At 40.4% G+C, this 18,868-nt stretch overlaps 1 protein-coding gene across 1 annotated transcript in view; it reads left to right on the top strand.

The window, feature by feature from the left end:
• The window catches only part of Ptpn13 (protein tyrosine phosphatase non-receptor type 13), a 163,526-nt gene that overhangs the window by 71,597 nt on the left and 73,061 nt on the right, over positions 1–18,868 (top strand). Inside the window, exons 8-10 of the mRNA XM_051198176.1 lie at positions 12,237–12,332; positions 12,832–12,922; positions 17,690–17,909. Coding sequence (XP_051054133.1) covers positions 12,237–12,332; positions 12,832–12,922; positions 17,690–17,909 — 407 coding nt within the window. The remainder of the gene's footprint in view (positions 1–12,236; positions 12,333–12,831; positions 12,923–17,689; positions 17,910–18,868) is intronic.

The following is an 18,868-nucleotide window of genomic DNA, read 5'->3' as shown; positions in this document are numbered from 1 at the left end:
CTGTAACATCATTGTTGGAATGCAGAGTCCTGCAGATCCTGGGAACATGCTGGCTAGCCATTGTAGCTGAAACAGGGAGTTTCTAGTGTTGTCGGAGACTCAGTCATAAAGAAATAAGGTGAAGAAGGATAGTGGACGTGGACGTACCTGTTGTCTTCTTCTGACCCACACGTGCATATACGCAGGCACACACACTTGCTTACCTGCATGCATGCTCTGCACACACTACACACACACAAAAGAAAAAGTAATTAAATATTGTGTAGCATTCTGATGTATTGACTTCAAATGATTATTATTTTGAAAGTTAATATTAGTATGGATTAGTAAAATGATTTTTTTAAAAATTTGAACCTTGGTTTGTGCCTTAAGGAGATCAAATACTAATGGAATGAAAATCTTTAAATTGTACTATGATTGTCAGTTTAATGTATTTTGGTTGAGTAAGTAACTTTTAATTGGACTAACAAAATACATCCATCATGTGATCTGTTTATCTCATGAGGTAATAGGTATGTTCCTACTTTAATAGAATGCAGATATACCAATGTGAGTCCAAATAGGTATTTTCTGTGAAGATAATACATGATATTTTTAGGTTTCATTTGTTCACATAACTAGTTATGATAGTACATCATTTCCAGATTTTGAAATTGTATGTTTATTAAAGAACATATATACAAAGAAAAAGCTTTCTTTTTGAAAGTACAGTGTGTTTTTAACTATTATTAATCTTTATATTGTGAAGATTTCAAAAGCATTTGCTGTCAGTAAAAACTTGCCCATGTTTTTCCAGAAGGTATTTTAAAACCCAGTAGACAAAACCTGAACATATGGATTTACTGCCCAAATACTGACATTATCTTAAGTAAGCCTCCTTTATTATATTTAGAAGTAGCAGTCAGTTACACTTGCTTTACTGGCATGTTATCTGTGGGGAATTCAAAAGCAGCAATTCCAATTCATTTTTTAGTTTAGGGACTGACTGGTTTCCAACTGTGTTGTCTCTGTGCACATAAAGTAATTTACACAAGCAGTGCAAACACAAGTAACAGCAGAGGTTGTAACTAGTCCCCAAATTTGAGAATAGAAAATAAATCCTATTTATTTCTTTGAATTCTCATGAAAATAGAGGTCTTTATATGATAAACCAAGCAGAACAGTCTACCTCACTAATGTACACAGTATTTATATTTATTTTTTCCTAAATGTTCATACTTCAACATACTCTTCAACATATAGTCTTTTGTGGACTTGATTCTGGCAGCTGCTAATGGATTTCAGTAATTTTAGGATTAGATGATGTCGTAGAGTACATCTTTATCCAAACATGGTCTTGGGCTTTAATAGCATACTCAGTATCCCAGAACTGGTTGATCATTGAGTTTCTGTCAATTGGAGGATTCTTATTTCCATGATGGATTTTTACAGTTTTAACTAAACATTTCCTGTTGTTACTTTAGTTTTAAAAAAAAATGTTCTGGGGCTAGGGATATAGCTCAGTGGCATAGCACTTACATTTCATCCCTGGCACCCCAAAATGAAACGGCATTTAAACACCCCAAAGAAAAATTAAATCACCACATTTAATTTGTTCTTTTGGGCAAGCAAGGAAGATCATTGCACTGATAGTGAACACAGTAGCCTCCTTCAACCTCACTGTGTCTCTGAAACAGACCCATCCTCATGAATGGAGCCTTTCCCGTAGTCACTTTCATTTTACCTTGGTAGATGTTAGCCACCCAGCTAGCCCAGTGCAAACCAGACCTTAAAGTCACAGAGTTTGAACTGAAAAGAATCGGAGTACAGCTGACTCTTAGCTCTTTGCCCAAGGCTCAGAAAAGTAAACTGACTTGTCAGAAGAGGTACACAAGCCGTTTTTCATGATCAGCCTGCATTTTAAACAGCCATGGGTTCTCCCATCAGTCACCCAGTGCTTTGAACTCTGCCATAGCGTTGTTCTATTGTTCATCTAGATTTCAGGACAAGATTACATACATGGTTAGTTGTTCCTTCCTGGGAATGTGGACACAGGATTTACCACCTAACAAGCCCTAATTTCTCCTTACCAAAGTTACATGTTTTTCAATATAATGAGTCAGAGAGCATTGGGAAAGAAAGGCCTCAAGGGAGACAGTGCCAGGGTAAAGACAGCACTCCATGGCAACCTTACTCTGCTGTAATGAGATGCTACTATGAGGTGCTACCATGGGAGAGTCGTATTGTTAGGGCTACTCCTGCAGCTAGAGATGAGGAAAAGACCTTTGAAAGCAGTGACAATGAGTATTCCAACTTCTCTGGGAACAGAATGAGAAAGTTGGGTGTAAGGAGTAAGGTTTTTCCTCCCGCTGCTGGTCTTGTCCCGCTGCCTCGACAGCCCCAAATAACACACCTGTATTTGATATAATGCTGTTGGCCCGTTACTTGTTTCTTATTGGCTAGCTCTGTCTTAATTATTAACCCATTTCTATGTATCTAGTATTTACACGTGGCCTTCTCTTACCAGGAAGCCGGCCGGCATTCTGCTTTCTCCAGACTCTCCATCTTGACTCCTCCTTACTGCTTTCTCTTTCCTCTTCGTCTCCTAGTCCCTCCTATCTTCCTTTCCTATTGGCCAACAGTGCTTTGTTCATTAACCAGTATGAGAAACATATACTGAATGACATCTCCCATCAGTTGGGATCAACAAAGACCCTATGAAAGAAATTATATTTAAAGCTTAAAAATGATAAATTATTACTATACCGTTAGTTGTTGACACATGTTTAGATGGTTCTCTATAGAAAGTTGGGCAGAAGCCACAAGAATTTTGTGTTAAGAAACAGTTTTGATTTCACTTTCTTTTCTTCTGTCTTAATTTCACTTTTTAAAAGGGGAAGCTGCAGAGATGGCTTAGTTATTATAAGCACTTGTTCCTCCAAAGAACCCAGATTCAATTCCAAACACCCACATGGTGAGGTATGAATGTAGCTCCAGTTCATGGGATCTGAGTTGTCTTTTAGACTTGGTACACAGATACACATTGCACAGATACACATGCAGGCAGGTAAAACACCTACACACATAAAACACAAATAAAGGCAATTTTAAAGGATTGATTTATCTTTATGTTATGTTTGAATGCTTTTCAGCATGTATGTATGTGTACCAGGAGGTCCTTGGGCCTCCTGTGCCTGAGGTTACAAGGGGCTGTGGCCTGCCATGCAGTGTCTGCCAGACCTCTGCTTCTCACTGCTGGGCTGGGTCCTCCAATCCCCGCCCAGTCTCACTTTTCTCTTCAGCATGAGACTGCTCCTAGTTGGTTCTTTTTGCTTTCTTCCTTGGTCTCACAATTTCTCACATTTCTGCCTCTCTGAACTGCATCTTATACCTGTGAAGTATGGTTTTCACTAGGAGTCTCTTGTGTTATAATTGACATGTACACCGTACACTTCCCCAGTGGTTTGTAATAGGCTCTCCGCTGTGAGAGACTGGTGTGTATGCAGCACTGTGAGGCCTGTGTGAGCAGTGTCCCACACCTGCCTGGGGATTAACAATGTCCTTCCCAGCTGAGGCCTGTGTGAGCAGTGTCCCACACCTGCCTGGGGATTAACAGTGTTCTCCCAGCTGAGGCCTGTGTGAGCAGTGTCCCACACCTGCCTGGGGATTAACAGTGTTCTCCCAGCTGAGGCCTGTGTGAGCAGTGTCCCACACCTGCCTGGGGATTAACAGTGTTCCCCCAGCTGAGGCCTGTGTGAGCAGTGTCCCACACCTGCCTGGGGATTAACAGCATGTTCCTCCTGCAGGCAGTGCTGCTCTGCATTTTGCATAAAACATAAGGTATTTTCTTCAAAAATTACAGTTAAATATTATTTATTTAGTGAGCTATGCCATCAGTCTATTTTACCTCAGAATTAGATATTGCCTCTATTGCTTCCTCCTTTCAAGCGTCCTGGCCCAGTTTTGTTATCCTGACAGCTTTGTTGTGAGGCCTAAAAGTCTCCTGGAATACATGAACACTTGCACATGTGACCTTATTCTTAGTTTTGAAGTTATAACATTGCATTTGAAAAGGTTCAGTTTCAGTTTTTAACTTTATAGTTACTTTAAGAAAAGCAAAGGGGTGGGTTCAGAATGCTCTAGTCCTCAGGGAGAGAGATACTGTCTGCCCGTAACTCATTTTTGTTAAGATCAAATGCTAATTATGAACTATGTCAACTTTTGCTTCTTTACTTTGTTTACAAATAGAAAAAGGAAAGTAAAAATATGGCTATATTGTTATCTTACATCATTTCATGAGCCAAAATAATAATTTTAAACTACTGCTGTGCTGATATCAGTTCCAAAGAAGTAAATACCAGTAAGTAGGAATGTGCTACAATATTAGTAAATAGCCACATATTGAAGATTCTAGTGACTTTATTATTATATCCCTAAGATTGCAAATGAGTTTTGTATATTTGAAGTACACTATTGTGGATGGATCAATGTGTTGGTTAGAAAGAGCCCAGGGTCTACAGTGTTTCCCGGGGCTGTCATTATGGAGTAGAACTATTAAATGCAGATACTGTGTTTGAACATGCCCACCATCTTTGAGAGCCACATGAGGCTAGTCTGCAATTGCTGCGTGCCTAGTGCAGCTGAAGGACAAGCTTGTTTTATTGATGAGGCAACACTGGCCAGTAGCCACCATCATACTCAGTGCAGGTTACATCAGCACTAAGTGAAGTTAGTCCAAGGTAAAGCTACTTCATTTCATGGGACACTGGTTTTAGAAGCATTTGTGATAAGGGGAGCAACAAATTACTCCTCAGTATAAATCAGAATACAACTAACAATAGGCATTTCTCTTCACTCATCAAATGGAAGAAAAATATGTTCAAGCAATAAGGAACACTAAAGATGCAAACTCTTTTGTAGCTATATTCAGTAGAGCAAAATGTTGATTTTGGATACACAAAAATAATACTTTTTGTTTGGAAAGGAAGGATCTAAATTAAACCTAGCCACTTAGAGACCTAGTTTGGCTTTGATATCACTTCCTGAGAAGTGCAGACTGACAGGTAGATCCTGAAAATATGTATCATAAACAAGTCTTACTAGCATCAAGTTTCATTGTAGAATTTAAAACCCAGCAATGTGTTTGGACTGTTGTTTGGTTAGCTTTGTTCTGTTTTGTTGTTTGGGCAGAGCGGGCCTCTAGCTATCCAATGCAGTTGACATCAGCACCTTACCCAGCTGAGAGCCAGCTGTTTTAATCTGCAGACTCTCTCCCTCTGTCTCTGCTGTTGTCAGGTCACAAGCCTGAATATACTTCTGGCATTCACCCACCCCTCAGTAGCTAGCATTCTGTACCACACATAAGCTGGAGTTCTCGGGTCCCCAGGTTGTCCCTGATCACTCACTCTGCCTCATCCTTGAGGCTTGCTTGTCATTCTCACCCTCCACCACTCCTTTTCTTTCTTTTCCTTTCTCTTTCCATACCTCCCTTCCACAGCTCCATGTATACATAAAGGGAAATAAATGTATATGTACTTACATATGTATATATAAATAAAAGATGCATGAACAACTTTAGTGTGTACCTACATATATTTGTAAATACAGTACAAGAAATTTTTCCCTACCTGCCTGCCAACTGATCCATATGAGGCTGTTTTACATTTCCCTGCCTCCATCCTTAAGAATGCCACTTTCAGCCATTGCCTGGCTCAGGAGTATTTCATCAGTCAGTTCAGGATGTGGCCTGTATTTGTTTATTTGAAACTACTTATTTTTAAAGGCTTGTTTTTCTGACTGTGAGCCTTAGAAATTTGTTCTGTGTGTTTGATTTCCACTGTGTCCCTGACATATACAAGCACACTACACATGTGCTTGTTAATATAACCTGGGTGTATCCCAGAGTGGCTGATGAAGAATGTTACTGTGCCTGGTAGTGCTGCTTTGGATGTAGAATTTAGTGATAGTCTCTGGTCAATTATGAAAGTAGTACAAATTCCCTTTTTGTCTACTCTAAGAATCAAATCACATACTCTGTCTTTGAACATTGAAGGAGGGCCAGTGAGGTAAGAACAACAGAGAATCCTGGAAAGGCATGGCCCACATACGACTCCACATTGCTCTGGGCCCCGGAGCACTCCGGGGGACCCGGAGACTTTTTGTCATGTCTGCCTCTGCACAAGCTTTACACATCTGGAATGGTTCGGGTCACAGAGCTTCTCCATGTATCCCTGTCCACTTTCATACTTCCAAAGTTTCTTCTTCCAGGTTCATTTGTTTACTCTTCACGGTCCACCTTCCAGGCTTTCATACTGTATTCTGCTGATCAGAGCACAGTGTGATTCGGAATAGAGTGAGTCCTAGAGAACACAGGGAAGATCACATGCAAGTATCTGCTCCAGAAGTCATTCCTCTGAGATAGAAGCAGAGAGGCTCGTCCAGTATACAGATACCCAGCAGTATAACTTGTTCTCTGCTGTTTGAAAATTGAAATACTCTGTTTATTAGGGCTATCTTCTTTAAAAAAAAAAAAAAAAAAGGAAGAAAAGAAAAAAGAAAGGAAGGAAGGAAGAAAGAGTGAATGAGGTCTTTAAAATGTTTAATGGTTATGAACTAGAAAATTTAAAAGTTCTGAACTGTTGTCATTCAAAATTGTCATCGCTTTCTAAAATGTCATTGCAATTTGAGTCATGTAGTAAAGGCAAAGAAATGGCAAGCTAAACATGGGTTCTTGTCACTGGGCTTGGCTGGGCAGCACCTCCTGTACATAAATGGTCTGAGCTTGACTCTGTGTCACTTGTAGTTTGTGCTGATTGGAAAATGATTGCATGAAAGCTTTGTGTGAGCTGAGAATCAATCATACGCAAATTTTCATACTTAAGAGTCTGATCCTTAACATCTAAATCACGCTGTTCATGACCACATGAATGAGTTCATGTGTTTAAGGCAGTGTGTATTGTAATAGTAAACACTGTGATTCTTGGTTGTAAACAATTTGTGAAAACATTGTATCCTACTGATACTACCTCCTAATTGTCAGTGACGTCAATGTGACAGTGTGATCGTAGAGTTGCTGTCACTTCTGTGCAAGTAAGGAAGGAAATTCTCAGAATGATACATAACCTAGAATAAGTGATCCCTTGTATACCAGTGTCTTTATTGTAGGTTACCCTACTACAGAAGGAAGATTGTACTGAAGGTAGAGGCCACATGAGAGCTTATAAGACATACATTTTGATAAGTGTAGGTCCATTGAACATTATCACCATTGTTAGTATTCAGAAAACTTAATACTCTGTAAATAGGTTTTTAGGAGGGTCTTGCAGGCTTAATTTTTCTATAGGTGGAGGTTTAAGGACATAGCTCAGTTGTTAAATACTTGTGTTGCAAGAGTGACAGTTTGAGCTCAATTTCTTAGAACCCAAAGAGAGGCAGGCCGTGACAGGGCACAACAATCCCAGTGCCAGGGAAGTGGGGATAGACAGAACCTTAGTCTCCATGCCACCAGCCTAGCCAGATCAGCAAGCTCCAAACCAAGGAGACCCTATCTCAAGAAACAGGTAAATAGTACCTCAGGAACAAGTTCTAAGATTGTTTAGCCTCTCTAGGCCCTTATGTACACAAGCACACATGGGCATGTGTACACATGCATGTATACAAACACAAAAATGGTCTGATACCAGTTAAAATTCTGGTTGGTACTGAGAAGTGCATATATGACACTCATTTATTTTTCAAAATATTTGAACAATGTCATAATCAGACTTTTTTCTTTCCTTTTTTTTTTTTTTGGTTTTTCGAGATAGGGTTACTGTGTAGCTTTGGAGCTTTGGAGCCTGTCCTGAAACTCACTCTGTAGACCAGGCTGGCCTTGAACTCACAGAGATCCTCCTGCCTCTGCTTCCTGAGTGCTGGGACTAAAGGCGTGCGCCACCAACGCCCAGCTGACTTTTTCTTAATTATACAGTTAATACTATTGTCCTGGGATCTGGACCAAATCCAGAGTGATAGAATTATACACTGAGATACAGATAGAAAACATTGCCAGTTGTGAGGTACATGCCTTTAATTCCAGCACTAGAGAGGCAGAGGAAGGCAGGCCTCTGTGAGTTTGAGGCCAACCTGGTCATAAAGCAAATCCAGGGATATCCGTGGCTACATACCTATCTCAAAAATCCAAAAAAGAAACAGATAAATTCTAGTGGCATCTGGGTCTTAAAAAAGCAAGGTGTTCGATGATGTTAGGATGCTTCATAAAAATATACGTTCTCCCTGCCTGCTACAGTCCAGGGCTGAGATAGAAAACCTTTTCTTTCTGGTCACTGCTGAAACCTCTGAGCATGTAGATCACAGAACCAAGGAATGTTGCCACCCTCATGGTCTGTAAACAAGAAACATATGGCTTCTCCATACCAGTGTCAGATGCCCTTGACAGAGGATGGGTAATTTTACATTTCTGAAATGGCTGATTATATTACTTAATTTAGAAATGGATGGGGTAATGGTAGCCTTTGTCTTTAATCCCAGCACTTGGGTGGCAGAGGGAGGCGGATCTCTGAGTTTGAGGCCAGCCTGGTCTACAGAGCAAGTTCCAGGACAGCCATGATGACACAAAAAAACTCTGTCTCAAGAAACCATGGGGTGGGGGGTGGGTTAGGAGAAAGAGAGAAAGGGACAGTGGGGGGAAGTTCAGTCTTACAAAGGTTAAAGATTTTTATTTAATAAGAATGACTGTGTGTAAAATTATGGCTTAGAACTTTATTCTGATTATAAACCTTTTTTAAAGCACAACTGAGAAGAAAATATGGTGTGTGACTTTTAATCTAGTTGTATCTACCATGTTATTACATGACTTGAACTTGGCTAATAGTACTTTAAGAAGCTCTCAAAATAAATCCCTTCCATTTTAATTACTATGACTGCTCCTATCCTTTCCCCACTGTAAAGAAGGAAGACATCTTCCTACCCTTAGTAGACAAAGTAGTCATGTAGTATGTTTGCAGAGAGCTAACCCTCCAGCCACATTCATGAGATGGTGGCACCCACACCATCCCCCACCTAGGCATAGCCTTTACAATGGCTTCTAGAGACAGGGCTGATCAAGGGAAGTACTCTTAAGAAGCTTTCACAGGGTTGAACAGAGTTGCTTTTGTCTTTTAGAAGGAACCCAGGCTGAAGAGAAAAGACAAAGCACAGACTATTAGTTAAAGGAAACAGACACAAAACAAGACCTGGCAAATGGGATTCAGTTTGCAGAAATCATTCAGAAACAGTAAATTCATGCACTGTTTTATACAGCATGAGAAGCTGGAGTTCAAGGCCCAGCATCCCAGGGCAGGAAACCTCTCTACCCCATTTTATAGAACATGTTCACTGCTTTGTAAAACAGCAGAGCCTGTGGTCTCTAAAGCCAGTCCTTTCCTGGGCCTTGCTAGTTGAGCAGTCCTCAAACTTGCAGTTCTGGGTTTGTGGTTTGGTACTGTTTCCCTGGAAAATTCCACATGGTATTAGCAGGAGAGGTTGGTAATAAGAAGACAAAAGTGCTTTGGTGCCTTTAAATGAAACAGTTCTTCCTAAACCACTGTTTAATGGGTGCACAATTTATTATATTAGTAAATATAAAGTAGTATTAAGTAACACTATTGTTTTCATTGAAACTACTGGTTTTTATTGTTGTTGTTATTTGTTGCTGTTTTTGTTCTTCTGTGGCCCTTTCAAATCACATTCAAATTCCCCAGGTGTATTTTAAACCCATTTCACCATGAGATTTCTCTGAAGAAAATGCAGTCATTCACAGAGGAATAGCACATACTTCTCAATTCTGAAACCTTTTCCCTTGATTAGAGTATTACTTAATACTCGTGTTGACAAGGCTGGGTGTATTCACGGTGATAGTATGCCTTGTTCTTCAGATGAACGTTATCCTAGAAACTTCCTTCCCATGAGTTCATGGCCAGGCATCTGCTTGTCTCTCATTTCTCAGCAAGACCCCAGCTCTGCCTGGGTTCCCCTAGTACATTGGTTCTGGTTCCACAGACATGTCCCTGTGGTGCCACTAAACTACTTCATTATTCATTAACTTCATTTTCTTTTAACGATTTCTGTTGAACACATAGCACAAACAATTCATTGTGTGACATTTCTATCCTCAAATTTTCAGACTGCCTGGGGGAAAGAAATAATCATCTTTACTTCTTTTGGTGACCAGCACTCAGGCTTCTCCCGCTCTTCACTTAAGGACATTTCCCATGGACTGCTCCCTCTGAGATCAACAAGAAGCCACAAAACAGTTTGGATACATTTCACCATAATCCATGCATCCTTAGCCCTTGGGCCACATGAAGGACCCTCACCACAGTTTCCCAGGATGATGTCTCTTGGTGTCTGGACTTTAGCCAGAGTACTCCCAGGATATGACTCAGTCTTTATTACCAAGTTACCTTCTGACATTGGGATCTTGAGATTTCACATCTTTTTGTTTATTTTTACCCCCCCCCCCCCTTGCATTTTTCCCATCTCGTTTCCTTCAGCACATTTTCATCAGCTTTTCCGATTATCATCTACAACTTCAAAAACAGGCTTTTTATCAGCCACCTGAAATCATCAACAGTCTGTCCACTAGGCCAAAAGGCTCTCTCCTCCAAACCACCAAGCTTATGGAAACAGTAACACATGCTTGCTTTCTCAGTTCTTACCATCTGTCCTCCTTTGACCTTTCTGTTCTGCTCACACTGTGAAAAATGATGTAAGCCTTGTTTGCATTCATCGACTCAGAAAACATTGTGTCCTTGCTTCATACTGGGCATGTGCTAGATGTAGGAAGTCACTCATCTGTTCTCGTGAGAGAGACGGGTCAGGATGGAGGCCCAACAGTTAGTTCAGCATGAGGAATCGGGAAGTAGGAGGAGCTATGTCCAGTTTGGTGCTTAGTTTACAGAGTTATAAAGAAAAGCCTAAACATCTCAAAGGAAAAAGGGATTCAGAGGGAGAAACGATTTCGGACAGGACTCAGCATACATTTCCAGGAGGTGACTACAGGCTGCTGAGCTGGTCACCAGCAGGTGTAGTGGTGCAAGTGAAGATTTTGTTTGAGGAAGAAATGGTTGATGAGCATGAATTTAGTTTTTGAGTTTTGATTTAAGTTTTTGTATGATGATCTTGGGACTGTGAGAAAAGTCTTGTGCTTTCAAGTAGATTCTTGCCACTGAATCTGCAGACTTTGAAATGTGTGACAAATTGTAGTGTGGACCAGAGGATGACAGTCCTTGAACAGCAACATAAGATCGTCTTTTGAAGGACTCTAGTTTCAGAGAATTAGAGAACTACAGTGAGTGCCCAGATTTTCAATCTAGCAAGCCCACTTCCTGTATGCTGGGCTATACATAGAGCAAGACTGTGGGAAGGAATGAGAGAGAAGAGAGAACCCAGACATCAATGGACAGTGCCCCACAGGGACAGGACATGATGGCAGTGCCCCACAGGGACAGGACATGATGGCAGTGCCCCACGGGGCAGTGGGGATTTAGAAAGCAGGGTTTGGTGGCTGGAGAGGCAGATCTTCCAGAGGATCCTGGTTCAATTCCAAACCCTCACATGGCAACTTACAATTGTCCATAATCCCAGCCCCAGGGCATCTAACACCCACTTCAATTCTCCAAGGGTACCAGGCACACACATGGTACAAAGACATACACTTTGTTAAAACACTCATGCATGTATAATAAGAATTAAAAAACAAACATTTTTATGCAGTATTCCTATTTTAGACCATGCTTGTCTCCTAGCCTCAGTCCCTTGCAGGAAGTACTCTGAGAAGTTTTCTATAGGAGCCCTTCCTGACAACTTCCTTCTCATTCTGGTAGAACTGAATTCCGGTCTTACATTGTGTGTTTGTGTACTCACCTTCTACATTGTAAAGTCTCCTGGATTGTGCTCTTGGATGTTGCTCCTATAACATCCATACCATCCTGAGAGCTTTGAGTATTCATTTAAGTCTCACAGCAGCCTTATCAGATGTGAAGTTACTAGAACTCCCCCCTTTTTAAAATTATAAATAAATAACAAAACAAGGAATAAATCTAGGTAGTCTATTTCCAGAATCCATGCTTTCAACCAGTATGCAAAGTATCTCTACACTAGATCCTAATTTTCTTAACTTAAAATAAAACATCAAATGTTCTAATCAGATTGAATGTGTCCTTTTTTTAAATTTGTGGGGCATTGCTAATAAACTTTCTAATTTTTAAAAATTCTTTTAGAACCAGTTCGAAGATACAAAACTTACCACAGTGATATCTTTAGTACCTGCAGTGAAAGCCCATCTATTATCTCCTCAGAATCAGATTTCAGACAAGGTAAGCGCCACCTAAAACAAGCAAAGTGTCTTTTTTAAGAAGCAACTATCAATATTTTTAAATAAAACTTGTCAAAATGTTAGGTTGTAAAATGTATTCTTTTAAAATTGTTATATCAAATAATAACAGTTTGATAAAACAGTGATACAATCATTTCATCATATAAGAAGGAAGTCATTGTCTTTAAAATTTAACATGACTAGCCAGGCATGGTAGTGTATACCTTTAATCCCAGCATTGGCAGGTAGAGGCAGGCAGATCTTTGTGAGTTTCAGGTCAACCTGGGTTTCAGGACAGCCAAGGGCTATAGAGAGAGAGACCCTGTCTAAAAAAGAAACAAGAAAATGAACACTAACAACAAAAAAGCTGATGTGACTTAACCTTAAAAGAATGTTACGGCATGTCATTGACCACATGGTGGTGATTCATACAAATTATCTTATTTCTGCTTTCATGTTTTTATCACTTCTACCATTATTCTATTTTTATTCACAATCAGTGAGACGAAGTGAAGCTTCAAAGAGGTTTGAATCTAGCAGCGGCCTTCCTGGAGTCGAAGAAGGTGGTCAGGGCCAGTCACAGAGACCACGGTATGGCTTTGGGAAACACTAATTTCCAGTCACAGGAGGATGGTTTTGGTTTTGCTTGGTTTGGTTCTCTTTAATTACAGTTGGCACTTGACTTTTTAAATTGCCAGTACTAATAGGTATAACACTCAAGAAGCTTGAGACATAGCATTAAAAGTCTGAGACATAGTAAACCTTTATTTCTAAAATGTAAATAGCAGTTCACTGTACTTTGAAATACTGGGGCAGCTCAACATGAATAGTTAATTAGATTAGTACTATGTAAGCTATTATGTAAAAAGTTAATTATTCACTCAATGGTTGGCTTCAAGAGGTTCTCTGGCATATTTCTATAGCCTGTTTGAGGCTATATAGTGTCAGTTTCACACTGAAATACTTGGCAAATTTCAGTGTTTTTGTGTACTAAATCTAGGGTAATTGTGTGATAGTTATATGTACTTTGTTTAAACTGAAAGAGTTTTTGGACAAGCAGTCACTGTATTGTGTCACATGTACATACTTGCCTTGCATAAACATAGAATGGTAGTTTAAAATCTATAACGTGACACTTAAGGTTCAAAGTTGGCTTGAAAATGTATTTTCAAATTGTGAAAACTCCTTAACCTCACTGTTTGTTTACTTCAGAACTAAGAGAATCTTCTGGGAAATGTTGAATGTTTGTCCTTAGCTAATGAATATGCCAGGCAGTGTCCTTACCTGTGAACTATTAATCGACTGTGTAATCCTAGCTGTGTGATTAAAAGGTATTCATGGCTTAGAATTCAGGTAGTTATGAACATTACTCCCAAGGTGCTTTTTCTTTCATTTCTTATAAATACCTGTGATACTTTTTTATAAAAATAATTTTCTACTTACATAATGACATTTTAAGTAGTACTTCCTTATGATGAACACACTCTTTGATCATTTTGAAACAAGTGGAAAGCAAAGCTAAATCTGTACTTAGTATTGCATTCTTTCCCAATAAAGCTAAAGCATTGGGAATTAACAGTAAGAAGCCAGTGTTAAGTACTATCAAGCTCAGTGCTGAATTAAGGGAAATTTTTATTTTTAGAATTTCATCCTCTATATCTCTGATTGAGAAAAATTAGCCTCAGTGAAAGAAGAAATGGAAATAACAACTAGAAAGCCCACTGGGGGTTGTGTGTTAACACTGATTTCAGTCTGTTACTTGAGGATGAATTCCTTCACAAGAATTAAGGCATCTTGGGAGCATTATCTGTTTTCTTAATAAGAATCTCAAAAGCATGAATCATGAGAGACTTAATTCTGACCCTCTAAGTCTTAGTAAGGGAATGTTAACATTAAGACCACCTTAACTTGCCCATCCGTGTTTTAAGCATAAACTGTCTTTGGAGACACAACTAAGTTAGAGATAAGAAAGAGTGGAGAGAAATCTGGGACACACAACACACGTTGATTGCTCAGTGTGCATATGTGTTGTTGCATGGAAATTGCTAAACTTCATTTCTTTTAACTAGTCCCATCATTTCCTGCCCACAGGATCACACATTGAGTAAAATACTGTCAAAATTCCTTCTGGAGGTGCAGGCTTTCCTGGGTGTGGGCCAAGGTTTCTGCCGGTACCTTGGCTGTGTCAGTGCATGGCCAAGCACTCCTGACTTGTTCTTCAGGCAGCGCTGTATTTGTCTATGTTGCATGCTTCCTTATGAGAAAATTTCCATTCCCTGTAGCTAGAATGAAGTGTGGAAACAGACCGAGGGTGCTGTTGAGCTCTGTTATGGGGCAGGGAAGACACTAACAGGAAACAGTGAGTCAGACGTAGCAGAGTGAGCAATTTCTGGATTCTGAGCTATCAAAAGTTTCTTCTGATGACTTAAAAAAGATATTCAAAGCTGCTTCCAAAGTGTGTCTTTAGCCTTTTTGTGCTAGCTTTTGAAGTGATGTCACACACTGTGTCTTCCCACAGCGCCCCTGCCTCTCTGCCATGGGTGTGTTAACAGTTTTCCCCTGAGCACATTAGCTGACAGTGTGTATCTCACTCCCCAGCAGTGCAGTACTTTTCCAGATTTGGAACTTAGTTTTTTGGTTCTTTGGGGGTTTTATTGTTTGTTTGCTTGCTTGCTTGTTTTACATCTCAAATGCTTTGGTTCATAATGAAATGTTTTACATCTATATTGGAAGAGATAAAGTGATGTCTTCTCTGCTGCTGCAATTAGTTTTAGTTAATGAAAATGAGTTAAAATGCATAGACTAGAGATTTTACTACTTTGACTCCAGGTAAAGGTAGACCATAGGACCAGACTCACAGTGCCTGCTGGGCACCCACCACATGCTAGATAGTTTCAGGTGCCAGAGACAGCTGTCAACAGCAGCACAGAGAAACAACTCCCCCAAGATGTCACCTAGAGATGAGAGCTAGGCAGCAGACTGTGGAGAAAAAGGAGGCAGGAATCTGTCATGCTGTGTTCAAGCCAGAATGCCACAGAGTATCTGTACTATGGCATGGGACTATGAGACTAAGACGCCCAGTGCAGCTCCGTTTTTGTGCATTTAGAATCCTTTTAAGCTTTTGTCAGGTTTTTACATGGAAATTCTTAACACACGTGTGAGCACCATTTTGTTGATGGAGTTTCTTTCCCTCTTGGTCCCATAGCTGTTTAACCCCAAATAAACACACAGAGACTTATAAACTGTTTGGCCAATGGCTCAGGCATCCTATTGGCTAGCTCACTCTTAATCATTAACCCATTTCTATTAATCTAAGTATTTCCACGTGGTCTTATCTTACCAGAGAATGTCCAAACCTGTTACTCCTTCAGCAGCTACATGGAGTCTCTCTCGAGGCCTCTCTCTGTGTCTCCCCAGAATTCTCCTCGTCTGGTAGGCCCACCTATATTTTCTGTTTTATTCATCAACCAATAAGAGAAAGGTATAATTGAAGAACATCCCCAATGGGGTCATATGCAAAGGAGTGATTACACTGACGGACTGACCTTAGATTCCAAACAAGACAGGGCAATGGAGAGTAATGACTGAAATGACAGTGCTAGGAGCAGGTAGAAGACTCGGTAAATTGACTGGCCAAGGAGAGCAGAGCACAATAGACGAGATCAGATTATAGAAGTATGGGAGACCAGAAGCAGTGGTTTGGGGACTACATGGTCGCCAGCTAAGGGAGAGAGGGGATCAGAGCGTCAGAAGACTCCCAAGAGAGATCCATGTATTGTAACCCTGAGTGGTGACAACAGCAGCAGTAGGAAAGAAACAGACAAAAAGCAGACTGAGTGAGACACTTAAGTCTTTAATTAATGATGAAAGCAGCCGATAGGATGGGGAACACAAAGCAGACACAGGCAGCAGGTGTTCTTATGTCTCCTGTGCTTAAGGGGGTTGGACTGTTTGGAAAGGTGTCAGTAGGTCTGGAAGCTAGATGGCTCAGTGGGCAAGGCATCTGCAGGGCAAGCACAGGGACCTGAGTCTGATAACAGCCAGGTATGAAACATCCTTTGGATCTAAGCTCTGGGGACAAGTAGATCCATAGGGCTCACTGGTCAACCAGCCTTAATAAACCAGCCAAGCCTAGGTCCTGTTGAGAGACTTTGTCTCAAAAACAAGATGGGCAGCAGCTCCTGGGGCTGATCTTTGACCTTCACCCACATGCACTCACACATACGAAAATATAAGAGCTAAGCAGAATTTCATTGACCTCCAAGGCCTAGGTCCACAGGATTAAAACAGCCCCTGTCTGAGGGAGCCACGGGCAAAGCAATTATTCGGAGGATGCTGGAGTGTTCCTAGAGGAGTCGGGATACAGGTCTGCCCTGTGAGACAGCATTATAGCAGTACATGAAAATACAACAGAGCAGGATGTAGACTGGGATGCCACTACCAAAAAACACTCTAACCCCAGACAAACCCCTTTCTCAAAGCAGCATCCAGTTCCTCAAGGCTCTGGTCACTATCTGAGTATCCCAGGCTTCCATTCTTCCTGCAGACCAGGCATTAATCTGGGGCTCCTACAGCCTCCCAGGCCTGTTACTCTGTTAAAGTGGATTAGGGACTTATTATTATGAAAGCTTGGCCAATAGCTTAGGCTTGTTTCTAACTAGCTCTTTTAAGTTAACCCATTTCTTTTAAGCTATGTTCTTTTATGTGGGTCGATCACCTTTACTTTGTGCCCATGCTGGTTGCTCTGCATCCTCTAGCAACTCTGCCTTTCTTCTTCCCAGAGCACTCTCTGTCCAGAAGTCTCACCTATACCTCCTGCCTAGATATTGGCCATTTAGCTTCTTATTAAACCAATCACAGTGACGCATCTTCATACAGTGTAAATGAATATTCCACAAGAGGAGATGTGACAGGAACCGGATTCAAAGGCCAAATATTAGGACAAAGATTCTCTGATCACCCTTTCTCTCAGGAAATTAGAAAATATTATAGTAATTTTATCTGGAACTGGACATATAGCTATATATGTATATAACATTTATAAGAGTTTTTATATGTCATTTCTCTCAGTGTCACACCATGTAATACCAACTCATATTCAGTTCCTAGCACTTATCTTAGGCAGTTCATAAATATCTGTAATGCCAGTAACAGGAGGACTAGCACTCTTCATCTCCACAGACACTTCACACATATGGTGTACATAAACTCACACAAGCACACAAATATATACATTAATTAAAAATAGTAAGTCTTTAAAAATAAGAAAATGTGTACCTTCTTGATATCATATGTGACATGAAGTGTCCCACGTGGTTTTTGACAGCCTTTATTTTTCTTCTCTTTTCTCTACATTAGACAATATGAAACATCCCTTGAAGGCAACTTAATCAATCAGGAGATGATGCTAAAGCGACAGGAAGAAGAAATGATGCAGCTACAAGCCAGGATGGCTCTCCGGCAGTCTAGGTTGAGCCTGTATCCGGGGGACACAATTAAAGCTTCCATGCTTGATATCTCTAGAGATCCACTAAGAGAAATTGCCCTGGAGACAGCCATGACCCAGAGGAAACTGAGGGTAAGGCTGTTCTCAGGCCAGCGTCCAGACTTTTTCTCTGAGGGCTATTAGCCAGACATTTTGAAAATATACTTTATGTTTTCTTCAGTGGTGTAGCCTCAGATAAGCTGTTCATGATGTAAATAACCTCTCACATGTGATCCTGTGTCAAACCTTACCAGATTCAGTGAGTGCTCCTGCGTGAAACCCTAACCAGACTCAGGGAGTGCTCCTGCGTGAAACCCTACCCAGACTCAGAGTGCTCCTGTGTGAAACTCTACCCAGACTCAGGGAGTGCTCCTGCGTGAAACCCTACCCAGACTCAGAGTGCTCCTGTGTGAAACTCTACCCAGACTCAGGGAGTGCTCCTGTGTGAAACCCTAACCAGACTCAGGGAGTGTTCCTGTGTGAAACCCTAACCAGACTCGGAGTGCTCTTGTGTGAAACCCTAACCAGACTATACATGCATGTATAGAGGTGTCATGAAACCCATTGTTGCTTATAAATAATATATACTAATAGAAAGTTGCTATAGATATACTAAAGTTGACCGTAGGTAAAATTGAGATTCCACATTAGTTCTCATTGGGATCAAGCATCTTGTTTGATATTAGAATCAATATTTAGCTGCTTATAATTATTTCATTTTTAAAATAGCACTATGCAGATTTTGAGTGTCTTAACTATACTTTTATGATATATATGTGTATATATGATAATATGCCTAAGCATGGTGGTACATGTCTATAATCTCTACACTCAAGAGGCAGAAAAGATCATGACTTTAAGATTTTCCTAGATGGCATAGAATTCCATTGCCAACCTGGGCTACATAGCGAGATCATATAACATGTATGTGTATTGCCAGGCATGCTATAATGTCTTTGTAGGAGGTTGGAGCAAGGTCATTGTCTAGCAGTTTGAAACCAGTCTGGGAAGCATAGCAAACCCATCTCAGGGGAAATATTTTTAAAAAACAA

Source organism: Phodopus roborovskii, unplaced genomic scaffold (assembly GCF_943737965.1).
Source record: "Phodopus roborovskii unplaced genomic scaffold, PHOROB, whole genome shotgun sequence".
NCBI lineage: Eukaryota > Metazoa > Chordata > Mammalia > Rodentia > Cricetidae > Phodopus > Phodopus roborovskii.
This window is presented reverse-complemented; position numbering and strand designations above follow the sequence as displayed.